The sequence below is a fragment of the Pseudomassariella vexata genome (genome assembly GCF_002105095.1).
Source record: "Pseudomassariella vexata strain CBS 129021 chromosome Unknown BCR38scaffold_2, whole genome shotgun sequence".
NCBI classification, from domain to species: domain Eukaryota; kingdom Fungi; phylum Ascomycota; class Sordariomycetes; order Amphisphaeriales; family Pseudomassariaceae; genus Pseudomassariella; species Pseudomassariella vexata.
The window spans coordinates 2,844,483-2,869,245 of NW_024467957.1; the positions used below are offsets into that span (position 1 = coordinate 2,844,483).

A 24,763-nucleotide genomic window follows, 5' to 3' on the forward strand; every position below is an offset into this window, starting at 1 on the left:
CTCCAGTCTCCAACTGAATCCATCAAAGATAATCAGATAATCAGACACCGTTACTTTCTTCTCAATTATACTCTCAGAAATTGGCACCTTTCTGAGATCATACCGTAGCCCACCCCTAGAAGGGCGTGTACTTGCTTGATGGCAGGACATACCAACCACCGCTCAAATGTATGGTGGAAAGAAACTTCCGCTGTTGGCAACTCCTCGAGAACACCCCGCCCTGCGGATCTCTGCGGGTGTGCATAACGAGTTCCCTTCGCCCCACCCTCACATCAAGTATTGCTATTTAGTTCTTGATCCCACTCGATGGCAACCTTTAAAGCTGTGACTGTGGCCCGTGGTACAGTTTCCGACATCGACTCAAGTGGTCACGGCTCAAGGTTCATGTGGCCACACCCGAGCCTTTGACTTGTTGCCGCCGACATCAACGACAGGCAGGAACACACCAGGTGTTTTTAATAATATTGAAGCATCTCTGAACTAGCTGAATAGAAGGATTCAAGAAATGGACATTTGGCAAGTCAGATATCCGAATGGAAGTTGCGAACGTGACAAACACCTCAAATTGTGAAGCCATATTGGCGTTTTTAAGTAAAGCATGTGGTGCTCTCTTCAAGAACCGAGGCTAATGAACCTTCCATTGCATCTTGTCAATGATTTCAACTCGGGGAATCTCTCTTCGACCAGCAAGCTATCATACCTTCCTCGTCTGCCTCTCAAAATTCCATCCGAGGTAATTCAGTGCACGCAGATCACGACAATCGCCGAATTACGAATCTTCTTCATATCACAATTAATCAATCAACACCATGAATCACATCACATTACCAAACTTAAAGGCCAGACCTTTTTTGGTATTTTGTTCATATTGGGCACTATGAGCTCTGCCACTTAGTTCTTATGTAAGCCAACCAAGATGAACCCTTTTGTGGGCATCTGGTATACAAGACATTCCTACACTACAGAGCAAAGATGAAAGGAACCCCCTGTCCCTGTCTGTCTGCCAAATACGGCCCTTGGTTTGGTTTTCTGGTTGTCGTATAAGAACTAGGCGCAGAAAAACAAACCAAAGCCACGAGGTAGTGCCATGATGTTGTGGTTCCATTATAAATTTCTTTCCATCCTGAATTGGGCTCATTTGACTTCCCGTGATCCTTCGGCACTTCAACATGATTCTCGAGCGCGCAGGGAATGGGGAGATCAGATGATAATAAGAGATGGTTAGACGGGCGGACGGACGACATGGTCAATGCAGACGACAGATGACAGATAGGTCCTTGGGTGCAAAGGGAAATTGGTTGGGGATTTGCTGAATTTTCAGAATTTTCTGGTGCGGTGTTTTGGGGTGAAGTTCGTTGATGGTGCGCAATGGGGGTATTGGTGAAAGCTGAAGATGTTCTCATCTGATAGTGTAGAGACGAGAATGTACCAGAAATTTGGCAATGAAAATTCCTGAAGAAAATAACTTCGGAACGTGATGCCGAAGAATCGTCATCCTAGCGTCAGGTAAAGAGGGTGTCGAAGTGCAACGTTGAAGGTGTTCTCGTGGAAAGCGAGTAGATGGTCGTATAGGAGAGTCATCTAATCGCAGATCATCTCATCACCCTCACCAGACACCTCCTTCTCCTTTCCCTTCTCCGAGCGAACTCGAGCGCCGGTCGCAGAACCCTCAGCCGGAGCATCCGGAGCAGACGCAGACCCCTCAACGGAGCCCGAGACAGCCGCAGCTCTGTTCTTGGAGGGCTTACCATTCTTCTTGTCTCGAATCATGACCTCCCACTCCTTATCTAGTACCTCAACCATGTCGATCATCTTCTTTCCGGCGATGTCGTACTTCATCCCCTTAGGAGTAAGCCATCCGTAGCGAACTTCATCTTCGCCTTCATCGTTACCGTTGACATCGCTGGCAGAAGAGGCATTCGCTTTGCCCTTGCCCTTGCCCTTCTTTACATCTGTGTTCTTCATCTTCTTCTGATCAACAGGCAATACCTCCCAACCAGCCACTTTCCTAACACACTCCTCCCCTCTCTCCATATCAAACTCAAAGATGCTTTGACGATCAACCATCCACAACTCACGCACGCCATGCTCCTCGGCGCACTTCCAGGCCGCGAAGATCTGCCAAAGGCTACGCATCGGGACAGTCTGCTCGCGCGACACGCCCAGCAGGCCTTTGATGGGCGAGTTAGTCTTGCCCGTGCACATGGCCCATATATCCTTGTGCTTAGCGGCTAAGTTAATGGGCTCGCCGTTGGTGTCGTGGATGGGCTTGGAGACGAAATCGTCGGGGCGCTGCCAGCGCGAGGGCTGGAGGCGTTGTTGGGGTTCAAGGACCTCGGGTAGGTCCGGGACGCCAATGTGTTTCCCCAGGGAAATGGCGGAGCCTGATGATGATTCTGATAAGGTTGGGGAGGGCATAGGCTGGGGATGAGGTAGGTTGCTGCTGTTGCTTCCGATGGGAAGGGGACGATGAAAGCGAGTCATGGGACCGCCGGCGACGTCGTCTAGGGTGAAGCCGCGGGTGCCCGGGCGAGGGGGGTTCGGAATCTGGGCGAACCGGATAACTGCATCGGGATGCGTCGAGGCGTCCAATGTGACCCCTCCTACGTGCCATCCTTCTCTACCGGGGGCGTTGCTGAGGACTGGACCGCCATAGATAGGAGGGGGCTGCGAACATTCGGATTCAGGACGCGAGTAGATTGTCTGATGGCCATCTTGAGTCTGGAAGCCTCGCTCAGATTGCATTGGAGCTAGGAAGCCGGGGTTATATCCGAGGCCTTGTTGACTACCCGGGTATCCTTGGGCGAACGGTCCAACGGGGGGGTTGTTGAGGTTGGTCTGGGAAACGCCATGGCTGGGGTAGTTCAAAGCGCCATAGTGGGCGAGTTGGCCAACGGGGATAAGCTTCTCAACATGGTTATCGAAGACCAGTATTGATTCCTCGGACTCCTTTGCACCATAATGGTTGGATATATTGGCTTGAGTTGACCGATCAATTGGAATTCCGGCACTGGTGCGAGTAGGGCTATCAGTAGGCCTTCGTAATTCACCCGTTGCAATACGACGACGAGAATCGGCAACAAGACCAGAGTAAGTGCGAGTATGCTTGGACTTGACCGTAACCGGCGTCAAGGTATCGCGGTTCTTGTTCCAGGGTTCTCCGAAATGTCGGTTAATCTCGGATGAATTTCCCAATGACGCTGAGGTCGTATCGGGCTGGCTAGCAATGTTAGGGAATTGCTGTTGGACCAGATCTACCCGAGGGGGTTGCTCCATCTTGTAGTGACGAGACATGAGACTCGAATTATGGTCGACGAAATGTGAACCAGTTTCATTGAGATGGGCAGGGCCTTGCGTTATGGTCGGGTCATTACACTGTCCAGATCCAGATCCATTTCCAGCACTGGAGTTGTTGAATCCATGGAGCCTGGGGTCCAAGGGATTCAGCTGAGAGAAATCAGTGATGTCCCTAGGGTCGATATATCCCACAATTCCAGTAGGAATGTAGCTGGGCTGGTTGTTGTGTCCGGGAATCGCGTTGCTGTGAGCAGCAAACTCAACATCTTGCATCAGAGTCTCGTGAACTAGATCTCCACGCGAATTGTAGAGGTCCTCAGGATGGGCTGTAGGGGCAAAATGTGGACGTCCCGAGGTTCTCAACTTCTGAGGTCGAACCGACGTGCTTCCTTGACTCGATGGCCGGCTTAATCCTTGTTGGCTAGCAGGGCTGTACTGAGCAAAAGAGCCTCTGGGAGATGACATGGGAAGTGGAAGCTGGAGGCCATTCGTAGGACCCAAACCTTCGTTATTGATGATGTGTCGAGCACCGTCGAAGGGGTAAGGCGGATGATGTCCATACAAAGGCTCAGGTTCTATCTCTTCTACTTCAGCCGGATTCAGGAGGCGACCATTGAAGGGGTCCACTGAGTATGGTCCAAGGCGATGATGGTGCATTATAGCGTAAATATCCCGTGCTCCTGACGGCATTGGGGTAGCCAAATGTGGGATATAAGCTCCAGAGGGCGTAGGCAACTGTCCGTTTCCATTTGTGGTATCTGCTCCACGGCCAATGAAATTTGCTTTAGCAGGTGAATAAGTTTGGGGAATGTTAAATCCGGAAGACACATTTGCCTTTCCCTGGGTATCCTCTTCCCCAGAGGGAATAATTGCCTGTACTTGGGCAGGCGCAGACAGTTCAGCTGTCGGTGCTTTGGACTTCATTGCCCCAGGCTGGCCAGCTGTAGACGACTCAGCAGCATATGCTCCAGTATCATTCTTGGATTTTCTCTCATCCTTACGTATTCCGGATCGTCTCTTTGCCTTGTTTTGACCGGCGGCATATATGGCGGTGTTGGCAGCTTCAGCGAGACTCTCTGTCATTTCTTGATCCGCAGAGAATGGAGAAGCATCTGCTTCAGGGCCCATAGCCCCGCTGTTCTTCTTTGCCTCTGCTCGAGCAGCCTTGAGCGACTGGAAAGGTCCCTTTTTGGAGACATTCTTTGCCATAGGTTGGGTAGACAAGGACAACGGGACATCTCCCTTGATTATGTCGTCGAATGTTAGGAGCTCGTTCTCAGCAGATGACAAAGCAGTAGACTGATTATCCTTGGAGGAAGAGCCCTTTTGCAAGTTAGAGCCAACCTGAAATTCATCGTCATCACGAGACTCATCCTGAACAATTATCTCATCTCCACCAAGAAAGTCATATTGTTCATGCGCGGTGTAGTTGGGACGCGGTCCACGACCACCAGTGGTGTCAACACCCTCCTCAGTGTTGCTCTTTGCACGTGTGGTCACCATCTTGGCAACTTTATCTTTCAGAGATGACTTCGTAATTGTGGGCTTCCTATTATCAGACTTGGCGGAGAAAGTCGGCTTGTCCAGCGGTAGGGTATTCGTGGATAGCTTTCTACCCTTAGAGTCTCTAAGATCCTTCTTCTGATCTTGCTTAGAGGCTGTGTTATCAGGTCCTTGACTCTCGGTTTTGATAACAGTCACAGCGCTGCTGTCTGTGCGAATGGAAAGACTCGAGGTGGGACGTTTAGATTCAGGACAAGAAAGACGACTGACTCGACTCAGTTGTTCCTTGGTTAGGTACTCCTGAGCATCGGGAACTGCTTGAGTAATAAGAGGCTTGCCATCTGCCGAGATAGTGAGGGACTTTGATGAGCCTTTGAGTACCTTGACAGGTGCAGTCTTTGTAGGTTGCTGAATAAACTCAGGAGGTGGCTGGTACACGTTGTTGTTGGTGACGCCAAAGCCCTCCCAATGCTTCAATGCGTCCTCTCTCTGTTGACCTGAAAGGGGCAGCTCCGTTTTCAAATTGTCAACGGGCAGAATGAGAAGATGCAGCCACTCTGAAATGTTATCAGGCTTGATCAGAGGAATACAAGGCAGACGTCCCTTCTTGAAGCACAGGTCAATGAAGACCTCAACACGACGGGGCTCAGAAGGGGTCCGCTGGGGGTGGTCCGGAAGATGGATGCCGTAAAGAACCTGCGGGAACCACTCGTCTGCGTTATCCGGAGTGAACTCGGAGAAATCCCAGACAACAGGGAGGCTGCGAGAGTCTCTCAAAGTCTTAAGGTGTTGCTTTATGGCAGCCTTGGCCAGGTTTTGTGGATGATTCATGGAGTTCCGGTCATGGACTTTTCTTGTGACGATTGAAGGGCTATCATTTGCGGCACTAGAAGGCTGTGTGACGAGGTTGCTGATCGCGATTTGGTCTATAACCAGTGCACGTATGCCGTCTTGCAGAGCGACTGTCAAGCTTCGTCTCTTTTGACCTTTGGTGCTTTTGGCAGCGTTATCTGCCATGCTGATGTTAGCTTGTTGTCCAAATGGATGCGCACCTGTGAAGGTCGCGTGAAAGTATGATTGAAAGAAAACAGAATAAGCGGAGCAAGGACTGGTCCTCAATACATACCCTCGGGAGGGTCCATGATGGCAGGTAGCACTCTTCAGACCACAAATATTGGAGTCAAGGAGCAGCTGTAGGAGGTTCAAATGCAGTATGCTGGTGGTGGCTGGATGTGGTGGTGTAGCCACGACAAAAATTGGCAATCGCAAAAGTGATGGCAATGGTGATCGTAATCCCAGAACCCAGGAGTGCACACCCAAAAGCTGAGCAATGAGGAATATTCCAGAGCCTACGATTAGACCTTGAACATCTTCAAAGTAGCTGATGATTACACTGCTGGGAGTGTCCAGGAACAAGTGGTGATGTACAGTAGAGGTTGTGAGGACTTCTGGGGTGAAGAAAGGTGAAGATGGGAATGATTCAAGAAGGGTCACCGCAAGAGATGTTTTTGAATTGGCCTTGTGCGGCATGGGCAAGTGCCGCAGATTGAGTGCGGCTTGGGATGAGTCGCAGCGGGTGATTGTAGCTCAAAGAGGTCTGAGGAGACTATCCCCAACTTGGCCGGCGCAGGCTGCACATAGCTCGGTGGGGAACAGCAAGTTGGTGATATAGGGGTATCCAAAGGCAGTCGGCAGCATTTCTGATAAGATAAGGAATATTGGCGGCCCAAGAATATGGTGTTATCCCGGTTCGCGCTCTTCCGGTGCATTGATGGCTTCAGTGAAGAACAGATTGGTTATACCGTACTCTGTAAGCTGGAGGTGTGTCTGCCATAAAAGGCCTGGGTGTAAGGTCCATGGCAATGTGAATGATGGCAAGTTTCTGAACCTGATACCATAGGCATCTTAGACCATGACCAATTTGCCAGCGATTATGGCAATATGGTGAATAATCTGAAGAGCTGATGTTCCCTATCGGGGAACATGGACAGAGTAAAGGGCTCATGGTCATTGGAGATGCTGGTGAAGTTGACATGGTGCCTTGATCAGAGTGACAGCGGCCGGTGCCAGCACAAAGAATGGCAGGCAATAATGCCAAGTAGACAATTGTGCACAAAATGTGCAGAAAGGAACATAGTTGAAAGGTCGGCTTACCTCAACCTGCGGAGCAAGAGCATAATGCTTGTTCTGACTTGGCCGGAGGAGTTGCGCTTCTTCGCAGTTCCAGCTTGCAAGACTTGGCTTAAAATCTTGTGCTTTGTTGCGGTGGAATACTGTTTGAGGCAAATTTGTCAGAATATTTTCTTGTGAATAGGAAAGGTTGGTTATAGGTGTTGCGCTGGGTTTAAGGTGGGTGCGGCTGGTGCAGGGTGTGGACCGCGTGATTCGCTGTTGAGCCCGCGGGTCCGCCAGATGCGGTAGGATGAACGCGGATCCGCGGCTCGACTAGCCTAGGAAAGAACGAAGATGGGTATACCGGAGACTGAACGTGTTTCGTAGATGACTGGGAAATGTGTTGCAACAGCTCAACTTGCCTCTGCGATGACTGAGCATGCTGCTGCAACGACTATGGGTGTCGCAGAGTCAAGACAGAGTGTCTTTTTGGCCTTGGACTTTTCTGGGCAAAGGTAGAGTGGAAAAGATCGAGTGCGGCGGGGAAACAAGTCAAATCGTTGTGTTGGACAGAAGCACAGGCGGTATAGATTGACGAAGAGGCTGGAAATGAACGAGAGATCAGAAGTATCATGGGAGGACCTACCTCGATGATACTGTAGACTTGTTCAACGATCGATCGCGTCTCTGTAGATCTGGAGGAAAGATGAAGTCAGTGAGTCGTTCTGCTCGCAGCAATGGAAGAAGCATGGATATTCTTAACTTGATGGGACTGGAGATTGGTGTTTGTTGGAGAGGATAGAGAGCACAGTTGCAAGTTCTGGAAGAAGAGAAGACTTACTCCGTAGATTGTGCAGAAGATCAAGAGAAGAATCGAAGTTCCTACCTCGATGGATTTGGCGGTTATCAAGACAACGCAGGCGCAGATATCAAGACTGGAAGCTGATACGAATCAGGCGAAGAATACTTGAACTTGGTAGCAGCAGGATCCTCACCTCGATGGGATTGCGCTCTGGGAAGTCGAGGCAAGCGCACTTGCGTAGTCTGGGGGAAGAAATAGATTAGGGAATCGATCCGTTAGAAAACCAGTGGCATCATGCAAAGCCCTACCTTGACTCGATTGGGATTTAAGTGAGCGCAGTTGTGGAGTCTGCAGTTAGGGAAATGGATGATTTGGTTAAGGAAAAGGGCAGTGTGCGTTGGCGGATTGGTGTTTTTCTACGCAACGCAGAGGGGAGCTTCTGCAGCCATTAGAAGCAGGGCTCCCGCACAAGTCAGAAGAGTAGCCCCGTAATTAATTGTCACCTGCCGCAGTGTCCGCGTTCAGTCATATGCCATGCTGAACTTCAGAGACTTCCTTGTAGGCGGTATCTATTCTTTTTACATAGACGAGGACAGTTATTCCAAGCTAGAGAGTCCAATAGCACGTAATTTCGATATAGAAGGACCTTTCGCTTCATTGCAGTCGGTAGAACTGAACCGCATCCACGGGATCTGGTGACGAGCTGCCCGCTGTGGAATTTTCAGCCTCCGAGAGGCTGCTCTGGCGACGCAAGACATGGAGATAAACAGTCTTACCTTCGCCCAGGCAAAGGGGAGGAAGGAATGCAGCCACTGTGTATTGAAGCCGAGGGCAGCGTCTTCTGTCCGTTTGGAAGCACTGGGCTCTTGATGGGACAGAGGTTAACATTCATCACTTTGAGCCAGGAAAGTTGAAGGAATGAGGCTCGCATATTCCACCTAGAAATCTTACACGCAGGGAATAATTCATGAGCTTTGTGCATCATTAGTGGTAGCTAGATTTGGTAATGGTATTCTATAGGAAGACTCAAGTTCCGTGATAGAATCAAAGCAGCCCGCTATTTTCCACTCGAGGATGAAACCTGCAGCATTTTCCAGCTCTGTAGCATCCCATTTACCTTGCCTTCAGGAGGGAAGGGTGCAATCTGGCATGACACATATTATGCTTCGATACTAGAGTGGATGTAGGGAATGATCTGGTCGGGGCGGACTAGAGAAACTCGCGAGAACCTTTGGTCGTTGAAGAACATGCATTTATGAAGACATTTCCAAGAATTGAGCTTCACTCAAGATGGCAGGGAATGTGCTGACTATCAATATTATAAGGTTCAGCTCAAGAAATACTGCGAATTGCGTCGACACGTATCGACAAGCTCGCCGGTTCAGATATCCGTTGATCAATAATGACACCCATGGGGCTCACTGCAGCAAATCTGACGAGGGGTGATCGCGAAGCAAAGGTACAAGGGATATTTATTCACCAAATTGCTGGCTCTATCATAAATGATTTCCATGTGAACCGCTGGTCACTGTGATGCGGTCCAGAGATGGAAATAGCAAAGTAGATTTCGTAGATTGCATTTCCAGTCCACACACTGTGGTTGAGAAAATCTAAGAAGACACACAATTCGCAATATTTAGGGTCAAAGTCGGAAATATTCCTGGCAGATAGGCCAAGGGTCGGACTCACCTCACCAATTTAACCTGGTGAGCAAGGGTTGGCGTGGATTATCACCAATACCCTCACCATTCTCCAGACTTTGGTTGCTAACGCTAACCTCAGAGGCCCTAGTTAGGCAACCTGGTTGGGTTATGGTTGCCAAAGCTCAAATCGTTATTTGGACCGTGCTGGGTGGCCCTTTAAGCCCTATTTTGGGGTAATTTGAACGTGTTAGAGGTCTCTGCTAGGCCTGTAGGACTCCCTATAAGACTTGTTTGCTTGAAAATCTCTGCAAAACGGCCGGTACTCTAAATTTCGCTGTCATCTTGGTATTCCTCTGTCGTTTAATCCGCTGCCTTTGTAATATGGAGAGTCTAATCGCTTCTACAACGCCGACACCAGTATTATCGCCATCTCGCCAGGCCTCGGCTGACTCCTATGCCCCCGGAGGCTCAAGGGCACATTTTTCAGTGTTTCCGTAGCTTTACCTTCTCCGAGCGCGGTAGGTCTGTATCCTCGTGTATAGTCCTATGGCCATGATGTCCAGAGGGATATGAATGTGAGCGGTTATTTTCATCTATCGGTAGAATGGTCACTTCACAGCGGCCAAACCTTGAAGCCGGTATCATAGGCATGTGCCAGACACTACAAAGTTGGTACAGAGCCGGCTTAATAGGCCAGCTGGATACTCTGCTTGGGGCTCTGATGACTGATGCGACCATGGAACATAACTGGCTGGATGAACCGCACGACGCTACAGAGGAGGCCATGGCCAACTCCGCCAGCATGTTCCCAGGAGACGGCGTCGGCGAGGTTGGCGATAGCTTCATTTCTTAGCAGTAATTCTAACCATAAAGCCACCAAAATCACCTAACGTAACCAGTGTTTTGCTTACAAATATGCTCACCCACCAACCAAGGGGGGTTCGTGAGGTTGGTGAGGTTAGTCCGACCCTTATCAGAAGGGCATGGTCGAAAGTGTCGAGATGAACCATGACTTCCAAATTCCGAAAATATGTCAAGATAAAGACAGGATCTGCAGACCTTTATTTTCACAGTGTTTCAAATTTCCGCTTCCTTGCCACCTGTTGTCCATTTGTTGGTTCCCAGCCAGAAACCTCTGAACTTGATATTCGGTAGCACCATCAGATGTAGAGTACATGCGGTTAGCTCAAAAAAGCAATGCTATAATGGTAAACCGCAGGAAGGACCGCTGGCGATGTCAATATTTCGGGCTATGCATGCGGGTATCACATTTGAAGTCGACATTCGTGGTTTGGGCTTTCAGACCAAAGGGGGATAATGTAAAGTTTACTTATGACTGGCGTTCTGGGCATTGAACCCAGTTTTGTTCTTTCGCAGGTTACAAGGAAATGGCACACTCTTACCTTCTCAGATATAATGAATCCAACCGATCCAACAGGGAAAGCACGGGTTAATAGAAGTTCCGGCCCTGACCTGTCGAGGCCACAAACAGCTAACCTGCTGTCAAAGGAAACAATGTGACATGTCTCCAAAGCCATGCCAGGTCAAAACAGCAGAACACTTAGGCTCAAGCGAATCACTGGAAATGGCAATGAATACTATAATCTTCTTGCCCTTTGAGAAGAAACGACAGCTTTCACCATTGCGAGATCCAAACTAAACACCATCGATTTCGTAGCCGACGGATACGACGGTTCACCAGAATTAAAATACTAGGAAACAGATGGATCCTACCCAATACCAACCTGGAGCAGTCTTTTCAATACATTCAAGAACACTGAAGACGACCGTAACGGGGAAATAGTCGTCTGCTCCGGCTCAGCTATCTGTGCTCAAACTCTTCGCGACATGTTACCACTTCGGCTTCCACTGAAACTTTGGACTCTGTTGCCAAACCCAAGGATGTGTCTACTGGGACAAAAGCTGCGGCTCCGACGCTTCGCCAACAGGACGTTACTTATAAGGCACGGATGTACAGCGGATGCGTGTGTTGGGATGCTTTAGGTATCTGCACAATGAATGTTTTGCTTATTGAAAGACATATTGACAAGATACAGAAAGCTTCCTTTATGTAGCATCACTGTGAAAACGATTTATGTGGAGTTGCCAACCAGCACGTTTGTGTTGACGTAGCCATGATCTGGTTTGGCTCGACAACCGACTTAGTCACGAAACAGCAAAGAACACGAACCGGGGCATAGCGAGCGATTTCACGACTACGAATATTTCCGAGCACGCATTCATTGAGTACACATACTGCTAGTGCTTTTGGGGTTCCACAGCAGCGACAGGGCCATTCATCTCCTGTGAGGCCAACCATCCCAGCAACACTTGGGCTGGGTGACGCCCGCGAGAGTCTGAAGCACCTTGTCTATGCCAAGAGACCAGCACAATTATCAACTTCATTGAGAAGGTTTAGACAGAGGTCTTACCATCAAAAGGAAATGAAGAGTACAATCACAATTTTCTCAAAAATAGCCCTCGATCCAACTCAATAGACTACCTCAACCACTACAGATGACACCACAGTGCCGATGGAAAACCCCATTTCCTAGCCAACTGCAACGGACATCAAGGACTAGACCAATGAAGCAGCCTAAGTCTAAGACACATCAGGTACTGTTGCAGTTACCATCTTCCCAACCACAAACGCATAATCGATGGCAACAGAGATGGAGTCGCCGAGTCAGAATCGGAGGAGTAGTCACCACCAGTATCATTATGCAAGACAATAAATACCACCTCAACCACATAATTATCAACAGGTTCATCATCTACACGAATCAGCAGTGATAGCAGTGGAAATTCCACTTATAAACAACTCTACAGAATTCACTTTCTGTGCGATTTTGATGTTTATTTCCACTAACGCAAGACAGACGAAGCCTCCTGATGCATATTCAATAATATCATGGAGTCCCAGCATAATATACTGAATATCAGCAATAATGTGATCATTTAAGCAGCTTACTTAAGCTTGGCCCTCCTCTCACTGGTACTACTATCTGAATCCAACTCATCTCAAAGACTTGTATTCCGCAGGCACTTTTTCAGTAGCAACCGATATGATTCGACTGCCGGAATCGCTTGGAGGAACTTCAAAATAGGTATTTTATACCTAACACATGCTCCGGGTTCAAGGCTCTCCAGCTGTCAGACCTTATAACTACCAAAAATACCTCATTCTACAACGAGTGGGTCCCTCGTCTTTTGACGGTCAATTTGGTCCAACATTTATGAGCCCGGAATAACCGCACCGGCTCTATCTTGACCATCATCTACGGATTGAGCAATTCTGACGCCGCTGCCAGTACTACAGCAGTCAGCCTTTTGAAGCCATCGACAATTATGGCCTTTCAAACCCCTGAAACCACCGTTACGCGCGAAGCGGTGTTTCTGAAGTCCAAGAAGGACTGGCATCTATGGATTCCAATAGCCGAAGTCAAGGCTGGCCGCCAGCTCTGGGAAATAATCAACCCATCCAACCCTACGGACATGCCAGAGAAGCCAATCTATCCACATCCGAATACTGTCAACAAGGACGCTATAGTTCTCTCTGACCTCACAGACCTCGAGCGCACTCTGTGGAAGCAGTGCCTATCCAGATATAACGAGGAAATAGCTGAATGTCAGAGAACAGAATGCCATAGGCACCAGTGGGTGTCAGGACACTGAACGCAAGACACCGGTGGGGCGCCGGAGGGGTGTTTCGGACAAAAGACTCCCGAGTCATGATTACAATCTATGTGAAGCTTTGGGATGACGAGAGTCAAGATCCTTGGCATCGCCGACCCTGCTGTTATGCCGGGTCCAAGCGGCGGCCTAGCTATCTATATAAGGACCATCTCGAAGTAGGATAGGGAAGGAGCAGAGATCAATGCATCACCGTGGGCACCCCTACCTGAGACCGCCAGTGACCACCCGGTGCTACGTAGGAGGGACGCCCGTTACTCCCCATCACTCTGTACTATTGCCTTCGGCCTAGCCGTACCCTGACACTGAATTAAAAGCCCTTGAAGAGAAAGCCGATAAATTCACCGCCTGGTTGTTCAACACCATCAGCCCTGAGCGGTACTCTATCTTCCGCACCAGGAAGACGCTGACTGACAAGATGAAGGCCATCCAAGGCTACTTCAAGCCAGGATCTCAAGCCCACAAGATGGACATGGAAGACGCTTACTTGAGGGCCTGTAGGCCAGCCCAGAAACAAAATACAGCCAAATAGGCTAATGCCTAGTAAACAGCCTACATCAACGCCTCCGAGGCAGGCTGCGAGATAATCCAAGGCCAGCATCCTCAATACAGCTTCGTTAGAGGAATAAAACCAGCTGCACCAGAGTTCAACTCTATGTGGGAGTATCAGCTGATTACCAAAGACGAGGACGTACCTACGGTAGACACCATTTACGAAGCCTTCCAACAACACTTGGACCTCAACAGAGATGATACCAGCAGCGTATCCATGGCTACCTTTGATGCTACTCTTAGGAGCGAAGCGGCACCGCTGTCAGAGGGACTCCAACAGAGAGGAAGTGTGGATTCGACGCCCAAATGCCTCTGCGGAAAGAAGCACTCGTGGCAGAAGTGCTACTATCTTATCTCAATAAAACCGGCTAACTGGACCGCTAGGAAAAGCGTCCAGAAGATTGTGGATTCCAACTACGCCAAGTTGCCACAGAATCTCAAGGCCATAGTGGATGCTATTCGCGACGGCACCTACGGTCAAGATAGACCTAACCACCAGAGGCTAGCGTTAGCTGGCGCCTCGACGGTCTACAACTCAGCCGCCCTCAACAATACGTTGACCGCCGGCTGTATCTCGGCCGATACGATCTATCCGTTGAAGAATTCGGTCATTTACGACACTGGAGCTAACGTCCATGTAGTCAATAATAACGCAAATCCCACAAATCGGCGGCCGGCTACAGAATCTGACGTACTACTAGCCGGGGGGACGAAGTTGGATATCGCGCTCTGGGGAGATGCCAGAATTCGAATCCTTGGCCCAGATGGCCACAGAGACTTCATACTCTACAACGCCGCGTACGTACCATCTATGCACTCCAATCTGGCCTCAGCCAGTCTATTCAAGAAAGCAGGTGTGTACTACGACATGGAGGGCTCCAGACTGTACTATGGGCCCCAGAAAGAAACGTTGGCCTACCTCTCAGAGCACGAGGGACAGCCAGTACTCGATTTCCGACCTATACAGGTTTCGGCCAGTGTGGCCAAATCTACGGCCAGATCTACGGCCAATTCTACGGCCAATAAAGCCAAGAGCACGCGCCAACAAGTGGACGGTTCAGCAGTAACCCCACAGGCCGTAGCCAGCCTCGTGAAAGTAACCCACTCCATCACGAGCATCTCAGACCAATCTGACGACTCAGACAACGTGGTACAAGAACCCGCTGATACGGACGAATCCGACGAGGAAATCTTCACATCCGAAGACGAAGATCCAGAACCACAGCGATCGAGCCGGAGGGGCCCGGCTGTAGGTGGATCCTATACCCCTGGAATACTCCACCCCCTTCCTATACGAGGACACTCGACCACGATCGACGAAGAAGTGCGCCAAAGAGGCCGCAAAGACGATAATCTACACGGTAATGACTCCCGGAAAGTCCACAAGGAACTCGCAGGCGATGCCACCACCTGGCATCGTCACCTTGGCCACCTAAACGCTAGAGCCCTCGAGAAAGCGGTATCGGCGACTACTGGGGCCAAGATTACCGCACCACATTCAATCCAGTGTAAGGATTGTGCCCTAGCCAAAGGAAGGAGGGTCGTCTCTCGAAGGCCACGATCCAAGAGACATGGCCCATTCGAGCACATAGCAGTGGACCTCTTCGAGTACCTCCCTGCCTATGACCAGCGTACTAGAGCCCTGATCGGGACATGTACGCTCTTCGGAGTGAAATTCGCATACACCTTCCGTCGTAAAAAAGAGGCTATGAACGCTCTGATCAGCCTGATAGGATTCATTGAGACACAACTAGAGATCATGACACTTTCAATACAAGACGATTTACCCACAATCCAATAGTTATGAGCCCGGGTTTGCGTCTTAAGACTGCAAGATTTTCTCAGGTATTATCAGTCCTTCAATTCCGCATAAGATCATCGGCAATGGTTCGAGACGTAGCCAAACCGCGTCAAAAAATAAGAGTTTTATTACAGAATTCATACTCAAGGTAGAGGGGCGGACAATAAAAAAGATGTTCAAGACCCTGCAGACACCGTAGATGAAAAGATGTACGACGGCCAACGAGGCCAACCAACGACATAAGCCAGATGCTACTACGACTTGACGATATCTCTCCAAGCTGAGGGGGTGTTTCAGACCTTATAACTACCAAAAATACCTCATTCTACAACGAGTCGGTCCCTCGTCTTTTGACGGTCAATTTGGTCCAACACCCACCAGCATCGAGGAGGTTTCATAAACGAGCCCGCTTAGGCATTTATAGTAAACTGCTGACCTGTTAGTTCCCTCGAGATTATCTTGTGTCCATGGCGTCTACCTTGGCGACTTGAAGGTCCGTCTTCACTAGGTCCACCTTATAAGAGAGGAACGTGGCGTATGCATGGTGGAAAATGCTGTCATTTCTGGTTGTCGGAAGTAGAAATACAAGCCGTTGGGAAGTGCCCAAACTCGTAGCCGAACCAATGATTATGACGGCTGGCGACTTTTTAAAGTCCTTCACAATGTCGGGTTTCTCGCGAAGGTAACGGTACTTGCCACCAATGTTGATGACTTGAAGTGTAGTGTTGAGAATATGACCATCTTCCAAGTCTGGTGTTGGATTGTGGGCAAATGGTCTTGTATTAAAAGTGGCATGATCTCTGGAGAGTCCTGAACGAAGTGGACGGCGGACCTAAGGGCCTTATATAGACAGGAATGAACGATGCCTGTCCCACAGGCAGGACTTGTGTGGTTCGATGGGTGGTGGTGTAGGAAGAGTGCGGGGAATTCTGGAGGAATAGGGTCCACCTGCAGCCGGGCCCCCCGGGCTCGATCGCTGTATTTCTGGATCTTCAGCAGATTTTTGTATCGCGTCGTCTGAGTCGTCAGATTGATCGGACGGGACGCTTATGATGGAGTGGGTTGCTTTCACGAAGCTGGCTACGGCCTGTGGGGTTATTGCCAAGCTGTCCACTTATTGGGGCATGCTTTTGGCCTTATTGGCCGTAGAGTTAGCCAGATTGGTCGAATCCTGTAGGGGTGGGTCTGAAGTTGAGTACTGGCTTTCCCTCGTGCTCTGAGAGATAGGCCAACGTTTCCTTCTGGGGCCCATAGTAAAGTCGGGACCCCTCCATGTCGTAGTACACACCTACCTTCTTAAACAAATTGGCTGAGGCCAGATTTGAGTGTATAGATGGTACGTACGCGGCGTTATAGAGGATGAAGTCTCTGTGGCCGTCTGGGCCATGGATTCGAATTCTGGCATCTCCCCAGAGCGCGATATCCAACTTCCTCCCACCGACCAGTAGTACGTCAGACTTTCTAGCCGGCCGCCGATTCTTGAGGTTTGCGTCACTATTGACTACATGGACGTTAGCTCCAGTGTCGTAAATGACCGAATTCTTCAACGAGTAGCTCGTATCCGCTGAGATATAGCCTGCGGTCAACGTGGAGTTGAGAGCGGCTGAGTTGTAGACTGCCGAGGTGCCAGCCAATGCTGGCCTCTGGTCATTGGGTCTATCTTGACCGAAGGTGCCGTTGCGAATAGCATCGACTTTGGCCTTGAGATTCGGTAGCAACTTGGCGTAGTTGGATTCCACAGTCTTCTGGACACTCTTCCTAGTGGTCCAGTTGACTGGCTTGATTGGGATAAGGTAGTGGCACTCCTGCCACAAGTGCTTCCGGCCGCAAAGGCATTTAGGCTTCTGGTAAGTCAAATCTATACTCCTTCTCTGTTGCTGTTGAGGATTCTGTCCCTCTAGCGGCGGTGCCCCTTCGCCCCTAAGAGTGGCATCAAAGGCAGCCCTGGATACGCTGCTAGTATCATCTTTGTTGAGGTTCAAGTGTTTTTGGAAGACCTCATAGATAGTGTCTACCGTAGGCATGTCCTCTCTATTGGTAAGTTGATATTCCCATGTAGGGTTGAATTCTGGGGCGACTGTTTTTAGTCCTTTGATGAAGCTGTACTGAGGGTGCTGGCCTTGGACTATTTCACAGCCCGCTTCGAAGGCGTTGATGTAGGCCGTCCACCAGGCATCAGCCCATTTGGCTGCATTCTGCTTCTGGGCTAACCTACAGGCCCTCAAGTAGGCGGCTTCCATAGCCATCTTGTCTGTTAACGTTTTCTTCGTACGGAAGATGGGGTACCGCTCAGGGCTGATAGTCTCGCATAACGAGGCGGTGACTTTGTCGGCTTTCTCTTCAAGGGCTTTGAATTCGGCAAGTTCCCCGTTATATCGGAAATGACACTGCTTCCATTTGGTGTACTCGAGGTCCATCAGGTCCGAAACGTCTGTAGCGTCCTTATTGAAGGTACTTGGATGTGGATAAGTTGGTTTCTTTGGCATGTCCATAGGGTTGGGTGGGTCGATAATTTCCCATAGCTGGCGGCCAGTAGTGACTTCGGCCACTGGTATCCACAGATTCGAGTCCTTCTTGGACTTCAGGAACACCGCTTCATGCGTGACGGTGGCATCGGGGTTTTGAGAGGCCATAGTTGTCGATAGTTCCAAATATCTGACTGCGGTAGCAGTGGATGGACGGCAGCGACGTCAGAATTTCTGAATCCGTAGAAGAAGGTCAATATAGAGCCGGTGCGGTTATTCGGGGCTCATAACTGTTGGGTTGTGGGCAAATGGTCTTGCATTGAAAGTGACGTGATCTCTGGAGAGTCCTGAACGAAGTGGACGGCGGCCATAAGGGGCTTGTATAGACGGGAATGAACGATGCCTGTCCCACAGGCAGGGCCTGTGTGGTTCGATGGGTGGTGGTCATATGTCCTTCCAAGACTGGCAGTCTTGATGTAGTAGCCTTGAAGGTCCAACACCTGGCAGGCTGATAAACCCACTTTGGCCGGCGCTGGGAAATTGGATCAACGATAGTTACCCTTTAAATTGCCTCCACATCGCGGGTATCCTGTTAGTTGTGCTCACTTATGCGACTCATGGAGGCCCGAAAGAACTTCCAAGAGTTTTTCTTGTGCATATCGTGTAGGGGACTGGTCAGAGTTCGTGGAGTTTCGAAATATTTCGCTATTTTTCACAAAATTTCTTTCTTTTATCTTATGGATCGGATCCACCACTGTCGTAATGGATGTTTCTCTTGACTCTGGTTCACAGTGTTGGGCTGACCAACTGATCCCCTGACATCTAGGTCTGATGAAGTAACGGTGTGCCTTCTGTCAGACCTTATAACTACCAAAAATACCTCATTCTAGAACGAGTGGGTCCCTCGTCTTTTGATGGTCAATTTGGTCCAACACCTTCGTTCCAGCTAAGAGCTTATTATTGTCTGTCCTAATCATCTTTCAAGACAGGACTCACTGTGTAGTCTGAAATATTATGTTTTTGGCTGTTGTGAGGGTCACTAAGCGTGAAGGGGACATGTTGGGTTTTCGCGAAGCGAATTTGTTACCTCCCTGGACCACCCCAAACCGCGTCCTGCAAATGATTTTGAGCCACGGCAATATAATAATATTAAATACGCCGTAGGTGTTAACCCTCGGTACCTCTACAAGTACTCCCTTAAGGGGCTATAGATGATATAGCGGGCCCTTAAGCCGCGTCGGGCGGTTATACAGGTAAACTTGTAGCCAAATGACTACTAAACCTCCTGTCCCTCCCTAAGTCTGTGCTACAACCCCTGCCTGAACTACCGATAAGTGTGGTAATGTGGCACTTAAATTCGTCCTCAGGGGTGGGATGCTGCTGATGTGCAGAAGATGCTCGACTATTTTTTTTTTGTCGCGACAAGTCGTAGTATCTGCTAATTGGGGTTCTCGTCGAGCGTATACATCTCAACCATACGCTCAAGTGGATAGACCGTAACGTGGTCAGACGCTCGCAAGAATCGCGGCGAGAGGGCGTGCTGCGCACCTTCTATCGTGAGGGGACGGGTTCGCCGACGAGCGTTATCGGAAAGGCGAGGTCCGATAAGGGGTCGGATTAACGATTCGAATTCTGGACCGGCTGTCGAGTTATATTCCGCCGACGTAGTGCTTGACGGTCGACTGGCTAGGATGCTCGTAATCCTAAACTGCACCAATCTCCCTATTATCGCTAGGTAGGCGAAGTCAACAAGGTGGGCAGCGCGCCGTAAGGGTTGACTAAACCCCCTTGTGTGTCAGCTGCGGGATTCGAACCCGCGACTCGTCACCGACCCAAGTGGGCGAGGCTCAAATCGGGACTTATCTACCAGCGAAGTGACCAACTACACCAGCCGACACGGCAATATAAACTGAGAAGCACAAGGCATTTAGACACCGCGGAAACTTCGGGTTATAATATAATTCTGTTTGAATATGTTCCCGCGTACCTTTGTAGTACTAATACAGTATCCAAAACTTAGCAATCCGACAGTTTTTACATAAATCACAAAAGCTTCTCGTCTTTATTGAATAAGTTATGGAAACGCTCTGGTTACGTATAAATAAAACTCGAGAAACCATGGCGTTGTTAATTGAGTAATACAGAGAATAACATTACCGATGGCGGATCAGCTGCATTAGTTACTCAAAATCTGGCAAGCGGAAAGGTCACTTTAGTAGACCCCATATCATGATGCGCAAGATATCACCGTGTGCTAACGGCGATTAACTTCCTCATGTCAGACTTGGGCATGGTTTTAGGCATAATAATTGAGATATAAAGTCGGTTTCGACGCTATTTGCCCAAATTGGTTTAATGCTCAAGGGCGGCTCCCATGAATGATGAGATTATATTCCTGATTAAAACTATACTTGCCTGGTCGTAGCCCCATCTTCACCCGTATTTGCATGCGCATAATAATGCAGCCGACTAAAACATCGCCGGAAAGTAACACTGACGTTGCTGTCAGATTAAGTGGCATAGCTAATTTCGTTCATACAGTCGTATAGTTAGTACGTGCTTCAATAATCCGTCAGACACATGCGACCTCGGGATGATGAATTTCAAACATTTCAAAAGATCGTGACTAATAGTCCCAACGCTTCGATTCCCAACAGATTGCTATACATTTGATTTCTTGCAAAAAATGGACTACCAGAATACCAACAAATTGATTTTCAGGCAGACATGTGATTCAGTCCGAAGCTACCCAGATGTCTTGATCCCTATCTGCCATAGCACGGCGATACCCGTTAGCGGTGCCACGTGTTACAGGGTATGCTGGCCCAACGATAAATTGGTGGGGGTTTCGAACCTTCATCCCACCAAATAGTGTAACGTCATTATGCCGCACCTGACTACGACAAGCGACGGGGCGCCTCAGCAAGGCAAGGCATCTGTGACAACTCTAAGTGGTAGCTGGACATGGGGCCGCAGGCTAAAAGGGCTAGAACTGTCAATTTTCTTACCAGCTCCCAAGCTTCCTACACATAGCTCTTGTTGATAACCCTCATTGATCTTGTTTACTTTTAGAACTAGACCACAAAATCGGCACCTACTTGATGAACTGACCGCATCTTGGCGCTTCTGATATTCAAAGATCCCAGTCCAACTGCCGCTTGCATCTGCGATGCCCACGGCGCACACGCCAATCCAGCAACCATGTTAGGCACCACTTTCCACGAGTACATCCTCATCCGCCTCGCCATCCTCGCCCTCCAATACACCACTCCGCTTTGCCTGCTAGCTCTAGCCCTCCTTCTCCTCGGCGGCGGCCAGTCCGCCCTCGCCTCGTCTCTCCGCACAGCCCTAATCAGCTTTTCCCTGATTGACATAGCCTACGCCCTGTTCATTTACTACCCTTATAATAGGCGTCTCAAGGAGGAAGCCCGCCAACCGCCCCCGCTATCCCGCGCCGAACGCCGCGCCATCTTCAAGCGCTGCTTCGCCCACATCCCCGATGTGGAGCGGTACGTGCGCCTCTGGTTCTTAGGCGCGGATCTAACTGAGATCCGCCGCGAAAACCTGGCCGATTTCATCCTATGGGCGTTTTTCGACCGCGCGCCGGGGCAAGAGTCTCAGGAGGATCTAGCGGAGCTGAATGATTATATTGACATCATTGGGGATCGGCTAGGACGCAAGGTTGAACCAGGGCGGGGCAAGGCGGAGGGGTTGCGGTTGACGCTGAATGAAGTCGAGACGCGATACCGGAGTTGTCTGTGGATTCTGATCATTGGGTTGGTTGATACATACACGCATTGCCGACTCGCCTGTAGTGGTTTCCAATATTACGCCCAGCCGAGGTCGACGGCCTTCTCGGTGGTGCCCCTGCGCTTGCAGAGCTTGTTCGCGAGACACCGGTCGAGGTCGAGGGAATTGGCCTACTGGTATCGCCCACATACAGCGAAGGGAAAACTCCCAGTGGTTTTTTTGCACGGCATAGGTATTGGCCTGTATACATACGTACCGTGGCTGGCCAAGATGAAGCCGCCCGTGAATGAGGATGGGCAAATCGGGGTCATCGCATTGGAGCTTCTCCCTGTATCTTTTCGACTCACGAAAGCTCCGTTGGAAAAACTCGAGTTCCTGAGTCAAGTAGAAGAAATCCTGGAAACTCACGGGTGGGACAGGTTCGTTCTGGCGACACATTCCTACGGCAGTTTCCTGGGGACACACATGATAAAGTCGAAGACTATTGGGTATCGGATCGAGTCCGTCGTCCTCATTGACCCCGTGAGCATCATGCTGCATCTGCCAGACGTTGCCTTCAATTTTACGAGGCGTAAGCCCCGCAAGGCCAATGAGTGGCAACTGTGGTATTTTGCGAGCATGGATCCTGGAGTGGCACACGCCCTGGGGCGGCACTTCTTTTGGAAGGAGAACATCATCTGGAAGGAAGAGCTGCTGGGTCTGGACGGAGCGGGCGCGGAAGCGAATGGCATAGCGCGAGGCGGCAGCAAGCAGAGGAGGGTGGCCGTTTGCCTTTCCGAGCGTGATTTGATCGTGGACACAATCACCATTGCAGAATATCTGGCCGGTGAAGAAGATTGGTTACCATGTAAGAGCCCGTCATCACTGACATCTACCCATACTGTTGGCGAAATTCTGGCCAGGGAAAGGCACTTGATGAAGGACGGGATCGAGGTCTTCTGGTCCCCAGGACTGGATCATGCGCAGGTGTTTGAGAAAAAAGCAGATGAAGATCGCATGGCGAGTGTTGTTACTCGTTATTGCATAGAATAGTTATCACCGACACCTCCGCTGCCGTATCCATGCACAGATTCTGATATTGGTCAGCTGCACATCCAATGGCCCTTCCATGCTGGAAGAGATGCGCACCAGGTCAATCAGCTTTCGCCTGATCGCCTCCCCAATCCGTCAAGTAGACGACGACGGGCTCCGGCCCGCTACGGATCAGGATCCAGACCACATCCGCATCCGTCTCGTTAATTTCCTGGTGTTCTGTCCAGGGCGGCACGAAAGCAAAATCACCCGGGGATAATTCATGTTTCTTGGGGGTTGAGTTTGCTCCTGCACTCGTGACAAGGATGCCTTTGCCAGACGCGGCATATATGATGGTATCTTGCAGCCGTTAGACCGTATATACCACGTTGCTGGTTACATCGCCTTACCTTGCTCGCCGTGGTGATGCACTGCAGAGGAACATCGCGGTTTGGCTATCATGACTGCTTAAAAGAGTCATCTAGCGGCACGAACCAAAGGGGAAAGAGTTACGCCCTCAGTGCCATCAAATCGCGTGTCACATAGCGGCATCGGCGCATGGATATGATGGAACGGGCCCTTTAAAAGAGGTGAATAAGTACGACAGAGTACTTACCGCTGGCGCACATCTTATCAGTCTTGCCGATGATGGCTCCCTGTCTAATCATAGGCGAGTCATTGCCAGCTCGCTGAGCTTCCAGGTCTCTCGCTTTCGTGATTAGAACTTGCGAAGGCAATATCATGGGTAGTATGTCTGGTATCAGTGACATGAACGACATTTTGCCAGGGCCTACTTGATGGTCCGTTTTTCGTGACACGGGAGGTGGTGCGAAGACGTTCGGAGGCTATGACGAAGTAGGAAGGAGACGTTGAAGGACGGGACCGAGGGTGGAGTTAATCCCAGGAATCTCGGTCGGCAGATGATCAGCTATTACTAGGTGTTCTCTCATGTAACGTTGGAAAGTGCAAGGTTGCCATCTCAACCTGGCATCGAGCAAGCTTGGTGCCAGTCAGTATCAGTGACGGCGTCAGATGGTCTCTGGTCAAGAGTGGGCTGAAATTGAGGGGTTATGGTCCGTGCTCGACATGCTGTAGAGAAGCCTGACGGAAGTCGGGCCTTGACGATGCTGTAAATGGTCTCATATGGTGCAAGGACAAGTTAGGCTGAGTTCAACTCGATGCTGCGTTGGCTTATAAAATCTGACTTGCGGCGAGTTGTCTCCAGAATGCTCTTTTTAAGGGCAGGATGGCCTGCATCATCCAAGTCCTTATCAAGTCCCATCTGTCGGAAAGAAACGTGTGCTTGGCGAGAAGCCCCGGAAAGCGGATCGCCAGCGCCATCATCTGGAAGCGCGCTGGTCTTATCACGCAGCTTCTGCAAATGCATGCTGCCCGATGATCGCCCTTTGAGGCTGTATCAGTCGTCTGAAATCCATGAACCTCGCGTGGTCATCGAACCGAGCTGCAATGCGATCTGGGGAGAGCGCTGGGGAACATGTCCCGCATTTCCATTGGTCGAACTGTAGATGCTGAACACAGCGCAGCGAACTGGATTAGGAAGCTCAATGTACTACTCCAAAGCCTAAGTGTGGCATCGACGGCTCTGGGAACCCAACGTTCCAGGGCAACTTTCGATGAGATGGACTAAAATAGTCTCTTGCACGGCTGCTACCATGGTACTATGCCCGTGGCGGAAAGCAGGGTACGCAGGTTACGCAGCTGGAGCAAGTATCTGGTGTGGGGGGGCCAAGTCAAGTATTGAGTTGCAATGCGATACCTATTTTAGGCACTCAAGTGAGCTCAAGTCCGGTCTAGGGAGACTCCCTGTCAGTCTCTTGTTTAACCGCCGCTTGGGATGAAGCTTTGGGTTTTGGCTCCGTAAAGATTGCAGCAGTCTAGCAATCCCTGCGACGTTAAATCGTCTCATCTTGCACCCGCATCTGATACTGAAGACAAAGACGGGTAGATTAATTGCGCCATTTTACCTTCGTGATTCCGCAGTACTTTCTCTGTCGACTGACACGCGATTCACCTTCTCTTGCCGCGCTTGTGTTCCAGGGACTATGAACTATGGCCTGCAACTGCTCTTCACTGCCGTTGATCGGGCTGGGTTGCTGCGTATCAACACTACCCC

General features: G+C 49.9%; 3 protein-coding genes and 1 non-coding gene across 4 annotated transcripts; 1 reads left to right on the forward strand and 3 right to left on the reverse strand.

Moving 5' to 3' along the window:
- Positions 1 to 1,581: 1,581 nt before the first annotated feature.
- Positions 1,582 to 5,942, reverse strand: BCR38DRAFT_521093 (uncharacterized protein; the record flags this gene model as incomplete). The annotated part of the gene is made up of 2 exons (XM_040865179.1): positions 1,582 to 5,810; positions 5,927 to 5,942. The coding sequence occupies 2 exons, from the start codon at positions 5,940 to 5,942 to the stop codon at positions 1,582 to 1,584; spliced, it is 4,245 nt and encodes a 1,414-aa protein (XP_040720232.1).
- A 13,719-nt stretch (positions 5,943 to 19,661) lies between these two features.
- On the reverse strand, positions 19,662 to 19,764 carry BCR38DRAFT_t61. Its single transcript has one exon. It is a non-coding gene; the product is annotated as a tRNA-Thr (tRNA).
- A 1,004-nt stretch (positions 19,765 to 20,768) lies between these two features.
- BCR38DRAFT_385135 (uncharacterized protein) lies at positions 20,769 to 22,650 on the forward strand (the record flags this gene model as incomplete). Its single annotated transcript, XM_040857468.1, has 3 exons — positions 20,769 to 22,315; positions 22,352 to 22,457; positions 22,521 to 22,650. The coding sequence occupies exons 1-3, from the start codon at positions 21,070 to 21,072 to the stop codon at positions 22,648 to 22,650; spliced, it is 1,482 nt and encodes a 493-aa protein (XP_040720233.1). The 5' UTR covers positions 20,769 to 21,069.
- Positions 22,651 to 22,750: 100 nt separating this feature from the next.
- On the reverse strand, positions 22,751 to 23,408 carry BCR38DRAFT_455101 (RmlC-like cupin domain-containing protein; the record flags this gene model as incomplete). Its single annotated transcript, XM_040861763.1, has 3 exons — positions 22,751 to 22,989; positions 23,040 to 23,093; positions 23,246 to 23,408. 3 exons carry the CDS (start codon positions 23,406 to 23,408, stop codon positions 22,751 to 22,753), a joined length of 456 nt encoding a protein of 151 aa, XP_040720234.1.
- Positions 23,409 to 24,763: the final 1,355 nt, after the last annotated feature.